Source organism: Lissotriton helveticus, chromosome 1_1 (genome assembly GCF_964261635.1).
Source record: "Lissotriton helveticus chromosome 1_1, aLisHel1.1, whole genome shotgun sequence".
NCBI lineage: Eukaryota > Metazoa > Chordata > Amphibia > Caudata > Salamandridae > Lissotriton > Lissotriton helveticus.
In genome coordinates, this window is record NC_136057.1 from 1,432,897,523 (window position 1) to 1,432,916,999 (window position 19,477).

Genomic DNA, 19,477 nt, shown 5'->3' on the forward strand with positions numbered 1-19,477 from the left:
AACTTTTAGCTATGTTGCAATATAGCCACTGTCGTGCAAGGCAACCCCAATTATAGAATGTGACAACATTCTACCGACAAATGCAAAATCCGATTAGGACCACAATTATGCAAGAAAAATAAAAAATAATGGAGGCTGGCAAATGAAAAACACAAGCTTTGAATATTACATGTTGAGGGGGGAAAGATAAATTATAGTCAATGAGGATGCCTAAGCTCCAAACAATTTCGCCTGCAAGAACACTTTGACCACGTGTTGATTAATGTCACAGGCTATCATTCCATTGATTTGGGTAGTATTTTGTCTGGAGAATTTCCAGAATGAAAGGGTTTCAGTCAGTTTGTATTCATCTACCAAAGCACCTCCTCTACTGCAGAAGGGAGCAGCAAGGTCCTCAAATCATCCTCACTCTCAAATATTTACAATCATCTGAGTAACATCTATATTAATGTGAAACTCAGAGTCTTGTCTCTACAGCAGATGAGCCAGTGGAGTGACATAAGGATTGAACAGTAGAGGAGAAAGAGAGAAACCCTCAATAACACCCCACATCACAGGTTTGAGTGTATCCAGGACTATCTGTTTAATGTTTTTTTAGAGAAAGGTTTTTATTGCTTTTGAAATACAGAAAAGAAAATCAAAGAGAACCATTAAAGAAAACATTAAGCACTCACTGAAGCTAATAGGTTGTGCACCACACACCCAGTGAAAAGCAATCTTGTCACATAGCTACTGTAGTAGGAAGAAGGTTTTGTGACAAATTAAATGTATCTGGATAGCAGATCTCAGTTAACCTTCATTTCCACATTTCCTCTTTTAGGTTACACACAGCAGTTGACTCACCGCAGAGATGACTTTTCTTATGCCATTTGGAAACGCGTACCTGGAAGTACCTGGTAAGATGACCAGCTGCATCAGAATGCAATGCTAATTCACAATTTTAAGGTCATTTGTAAGATTAATTTCATTAGCGTAGCCTATAGTCAGAACCTTACTGTGCCTTTGTTTGCCCCCTCTGCCGAATTAGCCCTATCACAGTCTGATAATGTGCTGTTTCATCCTCATTGCTCCATCCTTCTTCCTTTCTAACTATTGCCTTCTTGCTCTCAATCTGCCTGAGAGGCTTCTTTCAATTCCCCTAGCAACTTTCTTCAATAAGTCAAAATGTGGGAGAGTGGAGTCCACGCCTTGCATCGAGAACCGACCTGTCACTGTTTCGAGTTCTAGCAGGAGCCAACATAAACTCTGGAGTATCACTTAATCTGCGAGCTCCCATTCAGCTTCCGAGTGACCTCTCTACCTCTACTACTTGTTCAGTACGTGGCACCTCACTCACCCTGGGATTCATCCTAACCAGTGACCTTCAACTTGACTCATTTAACAAATATCTTCCTACTCATTTGATTCTTATAGTCTTACTCAGGAGATCCTTTATGTATTTGTACTCTACTCTATAAGAATAACTGGTAATACACCACCTAATCTATACACTCTTCCTATTTTTCAAGTTCTTGTCTTCAGTACGGTGTCTCTTTCCAGAATGTCAACCCATCCCCTGTCATAGTTCCGCCATACAAAGTTCTTTTTCACCACTGACTATTTTTAAACTAACACTGGTCTTTGTAGTCACATATTTTAAACTCTTGTATTCAATCTAAGTTGATGTTTTTTAATTATTAATTTATATTAGAGGTTGCCCTTTCCACCTAACATGATTCAAATAACTAATATGTAATTATAATACATCCTGCAATGTTTTTCTTGTTGCCTGTCCCATTGTGTATTTTGTACATAACTTTGAATAGAGTATTTATTTGTAAAGTGCTCTCGCACCATTGGATCATCTTTGCCCTACACGACCAATGACCAAATAGGATTAGAAAAGCTTGAATCCGATGATCGCTGTTTCTGAAGTTGTGAGGAGGGAATCCTCAGAAGCCAGGCTCAGTACTCGTGATCCACCGGCTCAAATGAGAGATGCCGAAGCACAGCAGCAACATGTATACATTGATGTCATAGTAAAGACAGACAGTCTTCCTTGAGTCTGACAGTCTTAGATGCTAGAAGTCGGAACTCAGATGTGGCACCATTGGTGTGGTGCTCTAGAAATATTCTGTCTACATGGTGAGGAAGCAGAAGATACGGTGTCAGATTTTGTGTTACATTTCATTCTATCATAATCTTCCTTGTACCTTTAATTCCCCTTGTTATTCTTTGAGTGTTCTTAGAATACTACTGTCCTCCAGGCTGCAGGTCAGTTGCACTGTTCCTGTGGACCTGGAGACTGCTGTCTATGTTGCTGTGCTGTAATAAAGCCTCATCTACCATAACCTGCTCCTGTGGATTATTTAACAAAATTGGCAACGAGGGTGACCTAATCCTGATTGAGGACTACAGCACAGAGGTGGAGTTTTAAATTTTCCCTAATTTGTAATTTTTTGGAAAACAACAGAAACTAGCTTGCAGCTTTAAACAACGCTGTTGTGAATTTGGCACACTTGCTGAGGAGGAAAGGGAAAATCGCCGTCTGAAAACTCCTACCAACATCGAGATACGCAATTTTAAAGCATTTGGGAAGATTTTGAATTGTGTTTACCTTCAAATCTTCATTGTGCCAGTGGATGGTGAGCAGAGCGCGAGATCTACATGCGACCATCACAAATGTTGTGTTCGTCATTGGAGGAGGAAAACAGTGTTCTAGACAGCCTACTCGCATTCCGCTGTCATTGGTGATCTCAGAGCAAGGAAACAACGCTCGAGACTTCCGTGTACACAGCGCGAGAAAGTATTGTCCGTGATCACGTCATCACGCAACGTGATCCAACGTGCGCTAGGATTGGACAGCGCAACAGCGTGGCGGCCATTTTAGTTTGGGCAATATGTTTCTATGACAACGAGTTGTCGGAAATCATCGAGGGAGCCGCTTTTAACATCGTCTCTGCATAAAGTCCGCTTTTGATATGCGGATATATGGAAATAGAAGCGCATACATAAAGATTAACTCAAGTAGGCAATTTTAGTGACATTTCCAACCATTTTAAAAGGATCTTGAATCTCTGCTGCAATAACTTACAAAATACTTTTTCAAATCACTAACGTATTTACAGAAGTGAAATATAATTGACATTTCATTACAGAATCCTTTCCTGAGGAATTATATTAGCGTTTATATGAAACAAATGTTATATTATTTGTAAGAACAATTAGAGATTACATTTATTCTTTTTCAGGAATATACATATTCACAGGTGTGTTGCAAGTATACTATCGTTCTGTGCAAGTAATCTAGCATATCATAGGAAACTCTAGAAATGCAGTTTGATCCGCCTAAAAAGTTCCTACAAAATAAGGGTGATCCACCTATTCCTTGGACTCGTTGGAAAGAGGAATTTTTTAATTACATGAAGGCCATAGATGGCGAACGCATGGGGGCGGAGAGGAAAAAGAGTATTCTCCTACATTGTCTCGGCTCTGAGGGACAAATGGTTTTTAGGGCCTTACCACCCATTCCACCTGAGTTAGGTGAAGGAGAATCTAACAATGTGTATAAAGAAGCACTTCTTAGAATTGAGAAAAGATTGAAACCAGTTTCTAATATAGCTCTTAATAGATATAAGTTTTACACTCGTGCACAACATGATTCTGAATCGTTTGATGAATTTATTACTGCTTTGAGATCTTTAGCTATTCATTGTAATTTTGGCACTATTTGTGATGAGATGTTAAGAGATCAAATTATTGTCCATGTTAAGAATAAAAAAACACAAGAACGCCTATGGGAAGTAGGTGATCCCAAATTATCAGAGGCAATTTCCATTGCCAAATCCCTAGAACAGTCGGAAAAATGGATGCTCACTGTGCAAAAACATTCCAATAGTAAGTCAGATTCCCATGAGGAAGTTTGTTTAATCAAACATGGTGAAAGACATAATGAAAATTTCCGTCCCAATACTAACACCAATAGATCTAATAACACAGGAAATTTTAGAAGGTTTGAAAAATCTGTAATTTGTTACAAATGTGGTAGTAGAATGCATGTCGCTTCCTTTGCTAGATGTCCTGCCATCAATAAGGAATGTAGAAAGTGTGGAATGTTGGGACATTTTTCTAATATGTGTAGAGATTCAGGGAAACTTGTACAAAATTCCAATGTTAAAGTAGCTGTTGTTACGGAGGATGTACAAAAAAACTGCAGTTGTGTTTGTGAGAGCACGGAGAATGTTTCATCATCCAATAAAGGTTTTGTAGTCTATCTAGACGAAGAGATCTCTTTGATTAGTTCGGATGGTCTAAATATTAAGAAACCAATTTGTGAAATGTTTGTTTTGGGGGTTAGTTTTAACTTAATGGCTGATTCAGGGTCACCTTGGACCATTATTACAAAAGAGTACTTTAATGAACGGTTGAGACAGGTATTAAGCTTAAATGACATTCTTCCTTCTGAGATTCGTGCGATCAGTTTCAACGGTTCAAGAGTGGAAATTTTAGGACATTTTGTGGTCAGGATTACTTTTAGATCCAGGTGTGTTCAAATTTGTTTGTATATTGCTGAAAAAGGGGTGAATGTTATTGGTTGGATGGATCAATGGAGATTTGGTATAATACTTAATCCTCGTGCAGAAGATCCTGTTATGTTGGGTGAGATTTTTGAGGATGAAAATATCTCTTCAATTTCCAATGAAAAAGGAACTGATCTAATCAAATCCGAGTTTAAAGATGTTTTCTCTGACAAATTGGGCAAACTTCAAGATTTTTCACACAAAATTAAGCTTAAATCTGGAGTTGTTCCGGTCAAACAGAAGTTGAGAGGGGTGCCTATCAATGTGAGAGAAGATCTCAAGAAAAATTTAGAGGATTTGGTTAATGAGAAAATTATAGAACCCATTGATTCAGCCGAATGGGTTTCCCCGATTGTTTTAGTAAGAAAACCCGACAAATCTTTAAGAATGTGTGTGGACCTCAGGGCACTCAATTTGGCGATTATGGTGGACTGTCATCCCCTCCCCAATATCAACGAGGTTGTTTCCATGTTAGAAGGTGCTAAAGTTTTTTCCACCCTCGATTTAAGATCGGCTTATCACCAAATTTGCCTCACAGATGATTCCAAATGCCTCACGGCTTTCATTACCCCTCAAGATCTTTTTCAGTACACTAGAATGCCGTTCGGGTTGGCTTCGGCAGCCTCAGTTTTTCAAAGGGTTATGTACAATATTTTTAGGAATGTAGAACACTTCGTGAAATGTTTTCAGGATGATATTTTGATTTTCTCTAGTACAGATGAAGAACATCTGGTTCATTTACGTTGTGTTTGTGAGAAGTTGAGGAAGAGTGGTCTGACTTTGAAGGCAAACAAGTGCAAGTTATTTCAATCTACAGTCGAATATCTGGGTCACACTTTGTCTGGAGATGGTGTATTTCCCAGAAGGTCAAATGTGGATGGCATCAGTAAGGCCCCCCCACCAGTCAATAGAGACCAATTGTTATCATTTGCAGGCATGTGCGAATATTATAGTAAATTTGTCAATAACTTTGCTACCAAGATGGAGCCGTTAAGAAGGCTGTTAAGACATGGCAATGAGTTTGTTTGGGAGAGCGAACAACAGGTGGCATTTGATCTCATCAAAAATGACATCTTACATGCTCCTACCCTTAAGCCTTTCTGCCTGAATAGGATGTGTGTTATCACAGTAGATGCAAGTATGTATGGTGTTGGAGCTGTTTTGTCTCAAAGATCAGGTCAAGACGAATGGAATGTATGTTTTGCTTCGCGCACACTAAATGACACAGAACGCAGATATGCTGTCATAGAAAAGGAACTTTTGGCTTGTGTATGGGCGATTGAGCATTTCAGGAACTTCATATGGGGAAGTAAGTTCGTATTGAGAACTGATCACAAGCCATTAGTTAACATTCTTTCTCCGGGGGGAGGGTGGAATTCTACAGCTCGTATTTCTAGATTAACTTCCAGACTCCAAGAATATTCTTTCATCCCAGAATATGTTCCAGGAAAAAAAAATGTTGTAGCAGATTTCTTGTCCCGTCATCCTTGTGAGTGTCCAGATAATGAGAATCTAAGTGATTCTGAGGTTGTTACTTGTTTACAAGATGTGCTTTCTACGTCCTTTTCTGAGATTTCTGAAAATATGTGGGAAAAATCTGATATTCAAGATCTTACTTTACAAACTATTAAAAAGTTTATTCAGGAAGGATGGCCGGAGAAGAAATTGTTAAAGGAAGATTTTAAGCCTTATTTTAATATTTCAAATGAATTAGAATTGGAGAGCAATTTAGTCTTCAAATCTGGCAAGTGTATTCCACCATTTAATGTACAAAATGTGATTTTAGATGTCGCACATAAATCTCATCCTGAGATGTCTGCCATGAAAAGATTGATAAGAAATTTCTTTTGGTGGCCATCTTTGGATCGCTTAGTGGAACATAAAGTCAGAGAATGTGCTTCTTGTATGGGGAATGACAAAATGTTGAAAACCAATATTCCCCCTTTGAAAACTACTCCTTGGCCTATGTCACCATGGAAAAAAATTTCTTTTGATATTTCTGGTCCATTTATGTGTCTTCCTCCTAATTCGCGTTATGCACTTGTGTTGATGGATTATCATTCAAAATGGCCAGAAGTCAAGTTTGTTTCATCTGCTTCTACCAGTGTTGTAGTAGAGTTTTTTAAGGAAGTTTTTTCTAGAGAAGGGTGTCCTTCTGTTTTGGTCACAGATAATGGGGTCCAGCTTACATCATCAGAAATGGAGGACTTCCTTAAGTTACATTCCATTAAACACCATACAGTCTCTTTTTATGAACCACATGAAAACGGTCTAGTTGAACGTTTCAATAGAGTTTTGAAGGGATTTGTTTCTGATGCTTCTAAAAATGGTTCGAATTGGAAGACTATTTTGAGGGAAAAACTTTGGTCCTACAGGATTACTCCCCATTCCACCACTGAAGTTAGTCCTTTCCGTTTGCTCAAAGGACGTGATCCTGTTTCTTCCATTTGTCCTTGGTGGTTCAGGGATTAGTGTGTCAATAGATCCTTCTCTGAAGATTTAGTTGAACATGCTGCACAGAAAGTCGAAGATAAGCAAGCTAAGACCAAATTATGGTATGATAAAAAGTGGAAAGCTAAGTCTTCGAATTTGGCTGTGGGGGATGTTGTTAGAATTAAAAAACCTGGTTTTATTTCGAAATGTTCCAATAAATTTGGTAAACCTATGAAATTAGTTAAAGTCTTTAGTAACAGTGTGATTACCCAAGATGGTAGACTGTGGAACATCAGGCGTGTTGCGAAGTGTCCCACCTCGCATTTGGTCTCTCTTCCATGTTCTCAAAGTGTTTCTAATAATTCAATTGCTTCAAGAGTCAAGTCTTCTGATCACTCCAGATTGTGTCCTACAAAATTTAGTGATTATGAAACTTGATCATTCAATCATCTTTCTTTTTGTGTTGAAGGGAGATGTGTTACATTTCATTCTATCATAATCTTCCTTGTACCTTTAATTCCCCTTGTTATTATTTGAGTGTTCTTAGAATACTACTGTCCTCCAGGCTGCAGGTCAGTTGCACTGTTCCTGTGGACCTGGAGACTGCTGTCTATGTTGCTGAACAGTTTGCAATTAAGTTTTATCGCTACTTGTTCTACAAAATAACTCTAGATCTGTTGGAAATTGGAGTCGAGACAAGTTGGCATTTAGGGCTCATTGAATGGTGCTTTGAAAAGACCTTTGGATGGTTTGAAATACCCCTTTTAAGGTGAAGACCGGAAATGTGGCTGAAGGGTGGCTGAACTTCCCTATGTTGCCTAACAATGTTAACTTACATGCTGAAGTTTGAGATAAAGAAATACAAATAAATGAGCTATAGAGAAAGTTAAATTTCTATGGTGGAGGAGTAGTGGGGGGCCTTAGAAGTTCGGGGCCTTGGGCAAATGGGCACTTTGCCCATGCCTTAAAATATCTCTAGTGGCCAAAGTGAGCAATTCTGCTCCTCCAAGCAATAGCCTCAAGTATCTTTTAGGGAGTTTTGATAACATATCGAATTAAAAATATGATACATAAATATTGTGTCCAGAAAATTGTGATGTCAGAAACATCATGACCTTGAATTTCGTAGGTGAGAATATCATTTTAAGACTTTTTTTAATATTGTTGTGGAAACCGTTTTGTAAAAATTGTTTATATACTATTGTTTCTAGGGTTTAAAAAACAACAATTTTATTAGTGTTGTAGGTTAATTTGTGTGTTCATATGTTTTGGGAACGCATTTTGGAGTTTTATTGGAAAAGGATTAGGAAATTATTAAAATGTGTGAATCATATTTTTATGTAAATTTGTTTGTTTAATACATTGTCATTTATTTAACTATTACTTTTTTAGCATGTTAGAAATTGGGTCTCTAGATGGCAGAGGAATGCAAATTGTCCAAATAGGGACCACAATCCTATTCAGGGTAAGTCAGATACACACTGTAAGTTAACCTGTGCTCACCCTCTCGTAGCTTGGAACAGAGCAGGCAGGCTTAACTTAAGAGCAAAGTTTAAAGTATTTGTGCAACACTTAAAACAGTAAAACAGTGAAAACACCACACAAAAATAATCCCCACTAGGTGAGACAAATAGAGCTTAATTTAAGGAACACACAAGACAAAAATAACAAAAATCCAATAAGTAGAACTGAAGATATGATTTTTGAAAGATTAAATGCAATATAGTGCTTAATAGCCTTGCGCGCCAGCTGGGGCAATCTGGTCGCAATGCATCGGGTTATATCTGAAGAGTCAGGCAGACCACAATGGAGCTCAGGTCGGATACAGGAGTCACGCAGGACCCACTGCAAACAGTACCTTCTCGAAGGATACGTCGACTACGAGAAACAAGCTGTGAGGAGCAGTTGGAAGCGATGCGTTGGCCTTGATCCTTAGGATTGCAGGCAATGCATCGGTTCAGTTGGATTTGCATCGTCACCGAAACCCTTGTGATGAAGGTGATGCATAGTCATCGAGCCGCTCATCTAGCGATGTGATGTTCTCGAAGCACCCAAACATCGGTGCCGAAGGAGCTACATTGGTTCCGACTGGCTCAAAGCCAACTATGCTTGGAATTTTATGCTGTAGCAAAGAAAGCCCACTTCAAAGGGGCCTGGACTGGATTGACACCACTTGACAAAGTAGGACTCACAGATGCTAGAGTTCAGGTGCTGATTGGTAAAATGAAGTAAAGTCTTTGATGTCCTTTAGACTTCCAACCGGGGGCAAGCCCTTTGAGCAACTCAGGGTTCAAGATATACAGGTCTAGTCTTTCTCACCCAGAGAAGGAGGGAAGCAGGCAGGTCAGCACAGCAGAAAATAAGTTCTTTCAGAACAGCAGTCTAGCAAAGTGGCAGTTTTACAGCAGCCTGTCAGTCCTTCTCCCTGGTAGAAGTTTCACAGGTCAAGAAGACTAATGAGTTGGTTATGTCAGGGGTCCAGTACTTATACGTAGTTGTGCCTTTGAAGTGGAGGAGACTTCAAAAAGAGGCCTTTGTAGTGCCCAAAGTCCCTACCCTTCCTGCCCATATTCATAGCAGGGGGTTATGCAGCTCTTTGCCGGGGGACACGCACCACCCACTCAGGTGCAAGTACCAGATCCTCCCTCCCATGCTGCCAAGGATGGCCAATCAGGATGTTAATGGCCCATTAGGATGTGTATGGATCGTCAGGCACACCTAAGTTCCCAGTGTGTGCAGCTGTCTGGAGGGAATGCACAAATCCCAGCTGTCACCCACCCTAGATGTGTATTCAGAGAAGATACAACAGAAACACAGAATGGCATTTGCAAAGTTACAATTTAAAATCCAACTTTACCACGAGTTGTGATTTTTAAATTGTAAATACAGAGACACCAAACTTAAAATGTCTATCCTTTCCCAATTGGAAATGACAATCATAATATGCAATACGGTAATCTCACTGTTAACCTTCATTAGAGATAGGCCTTGCAGTAGTGAAAAGCAAATTTAAGAGTCTTTCACTACCATGACATGTAAAACTTAAAACTACATGTCCAGGTTTTTAAATGCACTGCAACCTGCCCTTGGGGGTGTCTAGGAGCTACCTTGGGTGTGACTTATATGTATTCAAAAGGAAGGTTTAGGCCTGGCAAGAAGGTTAACCTGTTAAGTATCACAGGGAGAGGGCAGAAAGGTACTGGAGCCAGTTCAGTAGTAGATAGGCTTTATTCGATAAAAGTTTATCATAAAAGCATTTTACAAGATAAAAAGATTATAAAACTCAGCCAGTTCACTTCCCTTGATATGTATGTTTGAATCAAAGAGAACTACCTCTGCAGTGGATGCTCCTAGCGTATGTTTGTATTAGAAAGAAAACACATTTTGTTTATAGAAAGTCCCTCACTCACCAACCTAGTTGGTGACATGCTTCATCTTTGGGCCCCACCCAAGGCACTGAGTGCACCTTGGGTGTGCTACAATGCCTGGTTACAGCGGAGCTGGTATTGTGTCGTGAGAGTTCAGTGAACATGAGTGATTGAATGTTTTAAAAATACTTTCCTATGGGTCCCACAGAGAAAAAATACTATTTTAATGAATGGGCCTTGGCAGTAAGTAAAAACAAGCATTTACAATGCAATGGTCTCGGCATTGTTAAAGTTAGAGCTACTGGCATTGCTCATGACATTATTTTTATTTATGTTTTGGTTTTTAAAACATATAAATAAATGGCATTTTCATTTACAATGCCAATAGCTTAATCTTTCGCAAATGCAAGACCTATTGCATTTGCAGCCACACACACACACACACAGAGCCACAGCCACACAACAGACAGAGCCACACACACACACACAGACAGAGCCACACACACAGAGCCCAACACACACACACATACACACACACACACACAGACAGAGCCACACGCACAGATCCCCAACACACACACACAGTCACACACACACAGAGAGCCACACACACACACACACACACACAGTCACACACACACACACAGAGCCACACACACACATACACACACAGAGCCACACACACACACACAGAGCCACGCACATACACACACACACACACAGCGAGCCACACACACAGAGACACACACACACACACATACACGCACACACACACACACACACACACACATACACACACACACACACAGCCCAACACACACAATATTGAATATATAGGCAACACAATATTACAGACAAACACAGAATTACATTTCATAAAAATAGTACAAATGGCTTCTGGCACTCTGGTTTATCATACTTCCCCACTTCCTACCTATTTATGGGATCCCCTTCTGATATTGGGAAGGGGCGCAGAGAATTGGGAACGTTTTCCGAAGATACCATAAACTACACTTTAGGATGTACAGGGGCACCTGTGCTCTCCCCTCCCGCCAGGCCCTCCAGCGCCCCTTGGAGTCAGTTTCCTCTGCTCCACCAATTACATAGACATAAAGGGAGTGGGGGTAGCAGGTGGGTCACTGGAGAGAAAGTCGCTGCAGATCCAGAAAACAAGGGGCTTTGCACGGCAGTAAGTTGTACTTACCTCTGTGCCCTACACTCACTTGCTCCAGGAGAGGAGGAGCTCCAAACATTAGAAAATGCAGATGCTGAGGCAGCCAACAGGACAGATACTGCCCTGACCAAGGAGAGCATCCGATCTGAAGCTGAGATCTTTTTCCAAGTGTACTCTAAGGCCCGGGGTGTCCCCCGCGGATGACTTCCAGCAGGACATGCTGTCGGTTTCTCGGCCCTGGCTACGTGACTGGGACTAGTGTCTGGCGGAAGGAGTCCTAGGGAACAGTAGTACAGAATACAGGCACTGGGACAAAAACCGAGACCTAACGAGCGACGGAAATTATGGGACGTAATATCCATCTCTCGTTTCTTTCCTATAAACAAAATTTATTTTCCGTCTAATACAAACATTCCAGAGCTAGTTCTTTTTGATTCAAACAAGAAGGTTAACCTGCTAGGTCAGCATGGCAGTTTGAAACTGCACACACTGGCTCTGCAGGGGCAGGTCTGAGACATGTTTAAACGCTACAAAATTCAGTAGCACAATCAGTGTTTGAGGCCCACTAGTAGGACTAATTTACAGGTCCTGGGCACATGTAGTGTACTTTAGGGACTTAGTAAGTAAATTAAACATGCCAATTGTGGATATGCCAATATTATTACCACATTTTAGGGAGAGAGCACATGCACTTTACCACTGGTTAACAGTGGTAAAGTGCACAGAGTCCTATAGCCAACAAACATGAGGTCAGAAAAAGGGGAGGAGAAAGGCAAAACGTTAGGGGGTGACCCTGCAGAAAGGGCAATTTCCAACAGAATAATTGATGGTAATGTTTACAATGTGTTTATTTGAATATTTTTTCTTTTATTTGTTTTATGCATTTGTACTTAAACTGCAAAAGTTCATTAATTGTTATCATTTCAATAAATTCCCTAAATTAATGGATAATAAATTAAATATGTAATGTTATTTGGGATTTATTTAATTTTGTATTCAATTATTGGTTTCGGGCCAACATCCTCTTCAGTGGCAGACCATGTGACATGACGGCAAGCAGCAAGCACCAGTAAATACCCACAGTAATTATACGCAGGTGTAGCACCTGAAGCAATGCTTTCTGGGACTGGTGGTTTAGTAGAATCCAAGTGGGTCGCCGCCACCATTCACATGCAAAAAAGTATTAAAAGGATTGCCAATGTCTCCGCAAGCACCCCACAAGTAAAAGGCACCTCCCGTAGCACAGTAAGCTGCCCAAATGAGGTAGCTGTGGACCCGCAGTTTTTCCGCGGTAGTGCAAACCCGCGACCGGGCAGGCCGCTAACAAATGGAAGAAGAGTTGCCCCTGGGAGGGATGCACTTACAGGTATGAATTATTGCCAACTCAAGGGCGCTAGCCGCGAACAAAGTCTTTTTCCTGGCAGATGCGTTTCGCGCCAACGCCCTCTTCAGTGGCAGACCATGTGACATGACGGCAAGAGGCAAGCACCAGTAAATACCCACAGTAATTATACGCAGGTGTAGCACCTGAAGCAATGCTTTCTGGGACTGGTGGTTTAGTAGAACCCAAGTAGGTCGCCGCCACCATTCACATGCAAAAAAGTATTAAAAGGATTGCCAATGGCTGTCGGAAATGGCCGCCTAGAGCCCGAGCTCCGCCGGGACCTCTGCTGTCCCCTGAAATCCGGACTCCTATCCTCGCTGAGGCGCAGTGTCATCGGCGCACCGGCTCCCTCAGGCAAGGAGCCACAGCTGTGTTTTTCAACGGAGCCCCGGGACCTCCGGTTCGCACAGCGCCGAGATCGGAACTTCTGTCGGCTGACCGGAGTTGAGCCCTGGAGCCCTGGTGCCGCCTGCCGTCCTAATCGAGGTCGGGGCTCGCGGCCTGCGGCGCGGGCTGGTCCTGTGTGGCGCGACTTCGGAGGGGCGTGGCCACGATAGTGGCGCAATACAAAGGCCGCGGTCTGGCGGAGCCCGGAGCGTTGCCGGCCCAGGGCACGTACAACAGCACGGATCCCGGTGCCTCGGACGAGGAGCCACTCACCGGCACAGCCCCGGAAGGGACCACGTGAGTGACGACTGCCACCCTTTTGGATTGCCTGGGCGCAGACTTAAGACGAGCCAGGCTGCGGCGGGCCAGAAAGGGGGTTAGACATACCTGCCCCATAAACAGCGCCCCACGCACTCACTCGGCTCACTGCGCTACACCTTGGAGCAGGTAGGGGCCACAGAGGGCCCTCGAGGGACAAAGGCTACAACGATCACAGCGGGCGTGGTGCGAGGGGCAGCTCCTCAGTTGTATGTGAATAATCACTGTCTGGTGCAGCGGGACTTCCGTGGACAGACCCAGGCCACTGGGAATACTCCGACAAAGGCTCTCCACGGCGGCGGCTGCTAGCCTCAACACAGTGCCTGACCCTGAACAACGCAGACCCACCTGCTGCAGCTGCTATGTGCCGACTGCATCTCCATTGGCCTCGTGAACGCCCTGGTCAGACATGCGGCCCAAAGGGGGCACGGTGGCCCAGACCAATAAACTGGACAAATACACGGTGCCAACGCCACAACCACAAGTCGGTGGGGCGGCGAAGGGTGGCGAGGCCCAGGCGGAACCCTCCCTAACCTCCATAATGACCGCAATCCAGACCCTCAGCACCAACCTCGAGACGAAGATTGACAAAATTTCGATCGAGGTGAACCGTCTGCGCGCGGACCTGGGGAAAACCACGGACAGATCCAAGACCAACGAGGCAGACATTAAGACGCTACAGGACCCTGAAAAGCGGCTGGAGAGCAGGGTAAACGAGCTCGTTCACCAACATCGACAGATGGCTCTGAAGCTCGAGGACCAGGAAGGAAGGGCCCGGAGGAGTAACATACGCGTGGTAGGTGTGCCGGAAGAACTCGACGGGGAGAGTATGGAGCTTTTCCTTGAAGACCTAATCCTCCACCACCTGAAGCCTAAGAGACTATCGAAGATCTTCACCATTGAGCGAGCTCACCGTGCCCCAATCCCGAAACCCAAACCGGGGCTCCCACCGAGAACAATAATTGCCAAAGTACTTAACTATCGGGATCGGGATGCAAACCTCCAGGCCGCTAGACAACAAGGTGACCTTCAATATGAAGGGGCTACGGTCCGATTCTTTCCGGATTTCACGCTTCAGGTTCAGCGGGAACGGCGCTCCTTCCAGGGGGTGAAAGCGGCGCTACGTGACCGTGGCCTTAAATACATGATGCTTTTTCCAGCAAAACTGAAGATTATCGCGGGAGGCAAATCCCTCTTCTTCACGTCACCAGCAGCAGTGCAGGAATGGCTGGATACGATGGAGCGGGAGGAGCCGGTGAGACACAATGGCCGCGAGTGGCGGGATCCCGGGGCTCCCTCACCCGGATCAGCCGTGGAGCGCTCGGAAGGGGACGTGCAGAGCCAGCGTTCATGGCGCTCCAGGTCAAACAGTCCCCGTTGAAGATCAACACACTTGCCTCAGAATCCATCGAACAGTAACGTATACACGTACACTTTATGCATCCTTGTGACAATGGGACTGGGCAGTACTAGTATTTACCCGGGGCTCCGAGACTTCTTTCCAGTTCTTAAATGCCCTGTGACCTGAAGGATTAGAATTGTAGGGACACGAAGGTGCGGCGGCCAGGGAACGGGCCGGCCTAGTTTCCCACATTGAGTTTCCTCGGAGGGGGTCTAACTCTCCGGGCAAGGTTGGGCGACAGGTGCTCTGCTAATTGGGGTGGTGGGTAGTTTGAAACCCATGGAGCAGGGAGCAGGGAGAGGGGTATTGTTTTTGCAGGGGATGGGAGGGGTTGGTCGAACAGGTGTGGGGAGGGAGGAGGGGGGGGCGTGAATAATGTATTTGACATGACCGCCTGTTTTGAACTTGGAGGTTGGGTGGGAACCAGGGCGGGTCGGGAGTTTGGGGTTTGTTACGGTCATATAGTGTATGTGCTCGTGGAGTCTCTGGCAGTTCCGAGGTGCGAAGACAAGAAACCTTGCAAAGTAATGGTTATGGCTGAGAGATGGGAAAAAAGTCTGAAAATCATGAGCTGGAATGTTAATGGGTTGGGGGACAGACTTAAACGCACCATAGTCTTGCAGTTTATTAAAAGGTTCCAGCCGGATGTGGTAATGCTACAAGAAACACATCTCATGGGGAATACATGCCAGGCCCTCAATAGATGGGGCTACACTCTCGCAGCGCACTCCGGCTTAACCTCAGGTTCAAGGGGGGTGGGGATCCTGATACGCCGCTCACTGCCCCTACAAATAGACCACACTGGCTCTGACTCGCAGGGCCGCTTCGCGGCAGTCTCTGGACGATGGGAAGGATACACTCTGAATCTGCTTTCAGCCTATGTCCCGCCTGGTCTCCAAACTCGAGCATACACAGACCTGGGCACACTGCTGCTTTCCCTCCCTGACGGTCAGTCGGTTTTGGGCGGTGACTTTAATTCAGTAGTGTCAGGAGCCCTTGACAGGCGACCCCCTAGAGACCTGCCCCAGGGGCATAAGTGGCTGGCTGACTTCCTTGAGGCCTTCGGGCTCACCGATGTTTGGCATCTTCTTCATCCCGCTGATAGCCAATACACCTTCTTCTCCAAGCCACATCATTCCTTCTCCCGCCTCGACTACATCCTCACCTTACTGCAGCACGGCACTACAGTGCAAGAGCCAACGCTCCTGACTCGTGGCATATCGGACCACTCACCGGTCTCTGCCCACATCACATTTGGAATCAGGCGTGAAGGCTGCATAGCGCCAATAAGCCCCTGGCACCTAAAAAACGAGGTCACACGGAAAACACTTGCCACCTCAATTACCCAATACTTTGAACACAATGTGGGATCTGTGGACTTCCCTGTCACTGTCTGGGAGGCTTTTAAGACTGTGGTTAGGGGGGAAGCGCTGTCTACCATCTCCGGGAAATGGAAAGAAAAGCGCTGTCAGGTCATAGCAGTTGAGGCAGAGCTTGCAGAACTTGAGAAGGAGGCGCTTGAAAAAGGGGCCAATACGATACGACATAAATTACAGATCAAGTTGGCAGAATACAAGGCGCTGATTTCTCAGGAGGCCCACGTGGTGGCTAGACATAGGATGGGTAGGCTATATGATCAGGGAGACAAAGCCGGGAAACTAATAGCCTGGCTCGATAAAAAGCAGCAGGCCAAAAAGGTGGTGCCTGAAATTCACACGATATCTGGGGTGGTTCTCACAGAGCCCAGAGACATAGTGGAGGAATTTTCCAAACACTCTAAGCAGGTGTATTCCCGGGTGTCTGACCGTCCAGAGGAAGACTCCATAGCCCTCCTCGCGGACATACGACTGCCATGTCTCACAGACGTTGATCGTGAAGCCATTGACAGCCCTCTCACAGAGGCTGAGATACAGCGTGCGATAGTGGAACTCCGTCCAGGGAAAGCGCTGGGTCCCAACGGCCTCCCGATAGAATTGTACAAGCTCAAACCTGATACCATTAGTAAATACCTCAAATCCATGTTCAAAAAGAGCAAGGAGTCTGGAATACTGTCGCGCGACCAACGCATAGCTACTATAGTGGCGATCCCGAAAGAAGGGAAACCCAAAGAGTCCTGCGCCTCCTACAGGCCGATCTCCCTCCTCAACGCGGAGCCCAAAATACTGGCAAAAACACTCGCTAATAGGCTTAAGACGGTGCTGGCTACATTGGTCCACCCTGACCAGTCAGGATTTATGCCGCGCCGCAACACAGCCATCAATATTCAACGCCTCAACGGGGTGCTGGGTCAGCGACATAGATTGCGGGAGGACGCAGTTGTGGTCTCCCTGGACGACACCATGGCGTTTGACACTCTAGAATGGCCCTACATGTTCGCAGTCCTACGCAAATTGGGCTTCGGACCTCACTTTATAACCTGGATCCGTCTTCTTTATACCGAACCGCTGGCACAGGTGCTGGTGAACAGCAGGATGTCGGGGATCTTCACTTTGGAGAGAGGAACTAGACAGGGCTGCCCCCTTTCTCCCCTCTTATTCGCCCTCTCCATGGAGCCGCTAGCGGCATGGATAAGACAAGACGTATACCTGAAAGGCATAGCGTGGGCGGAGGGATGGGAAGACAAAATTTCCCTTTACGCGGACGATATCCTTCTGTACCTCTCCAAGCAACGGAGGTCGATACTTGCTGCGCTTGACATCTTTGCAAGCTTTGGCCGCAACTCCGACTTCCGAGTCAACTGGAGCAAATCGTACCTTTACGTCCTACGTGGGGACCCCTCCAAGCTCCCTGACACGTGCCCCATCACAGTAGCGAAGGACGGATTCCAATACCTGGGAGTATTCATCTCCACAGATAAGACCTTGTCCTACGAGCGTAACCTTCAACCACCTCTAAGCCGACTTCAAAGCGAGGCCAAGTCCTGGCAGAACCTGCCATTGTCGTTACTGGGCCGGGCAGCCTTATTTAAAATGATGGCGCTGCCGCGGTTCCTCTACGCCCTCCAAAATTACCCTGACCTAGTGCCTGATACCGACTTTGCAGCTATTGAGGCGGCTCAACGCGCCCTCCTGTGGGCAGGCGCACGGCGCATTGCACTGTCTAAACTCACACTGGGGTGGTATGACGGTGGCATCCCTGACATCCGTAAATACCACTGGGCAGCCCAACTCGCAGCAATAAATCAAGGGACATATGGAAATGGTAATGATCCGGCCTATGGGATGGACAGATGGCTGCTCCCTGGGGGGAACTATGAGACTGCACTTTACTCAAAGGTGGGCAAACATCAACTCACTGGGCCTACACAGCACTCTGTACAGATATGGCACATAGCCCAGAAGAAACTCGGATGGTCTGGGGTCCTCACCATGGCTACACCTCTCTGGGCCTCCGAGAAATTAGGCAACCTGGGTCGCACAAAAGGGTTCCGGAACTGGGACCTGATTGGAATCTCCCAAATAAAAGACATTTGGGGTCCTACAGGAATACACACATTAGCTCACCTGCAGGCGACATATGAGCTGGCTCCCAACGAACACTTCAGATATATGCAGGTGCGACACTCCCTTCAGGCAAATATCCCAACAAACAGGAAGCTGCCACAAATCTCCCCTCTTGAAGACAGGCTACTAGATGGCCATATGCCGGAACACACCATATCTCTCACATACAAGAAACTTATCAATAACCCCCCTGACCTGCTCCTTCCCCTCAATCAATCAATCAATCAGGGCATTTATATAGCGCACTACTCACCCAGAGGGTCTCAAGGCGCTAGGGGAGGGGGGTCCGCTACTGCTCGAACAGCCAGGTCTTGAGTTGTTTCCTGAAGGCGAGGTGGTCCTGGGTCAGGCGGAGGTGGGTCGGGAGGGAGTTCCATGTCTTGGCGGCGAGGTAGGAGAAGGACCGTCCCCCTGTGGTGGCTCTTCGGATGCGGGGGACGGTGGCGAGGGCGTGGCCGGTCGATCGAAGCTGGCGTTTTGGAGCGTAGAAGTTGAGGCGGCTGTTGAGGTATCCTGGGCCTTGGTTGTGTAGGGCTTTGTGTGCGTGGGTGAGGAGACGGAAGGTGATTCTCTTGTTGACCGGGAGCCAGTGCAGGTCTCTCAGGTGTCCGGAGATGTGGCCTGAAAGAGAAATGGATTGCAGATGGGTTGGAAATTGACGAGGAAGAATGGGTGTATGCTCTTGCCTCACCGCGAGAGGTGGCGATAGCAGCCCGACTACTCCTAATTCAACTGAAAATATTGCACAGAGTATATATTTCCTGTACGAGGCTGCAACTGATGGGGAGAGGGGGGGACGGGCTCTGTAGGAGTGGGTGTGGTGCAACAGGTACCTTTTTCCATATTCTGTGGGGGTGCCCGAAAGTGCAAAAGTATTGGAGGAGGGTGGTGCAATGCATGCAGAAGGTGTGGGAGGTGGAGATCCGCCTCGAGGCCAAGAGATGTCTCC

The 19,477-nt window shown here is 45.4% G+C and overlaps 1 protein-coding gene across 2 annotated transcripts in view; it reads left to right on the forward strand.

The window, feature by feature from the left end:
• The window catches only part of LOC144826880 (A.superbus venom factor 1-like), a 1,649,148-nt gene that overhangs the window by 951,305 nt on the left and 678,366 nt on the right, over positions 1 to 19,477 (forward strand). For both annotated transcript variants that reach the window (XM_078685340.1, XM_078685347.1), the window contains one exon: positions 821 to 896. In XM_078685340.1, the coding sequence (XP_078541466.1) occupies positions 821 to 896 (76 nt within the window). The remainder of the gene's footprint in view (positions 1 to 820; positions 897 to 19,477) is intronic.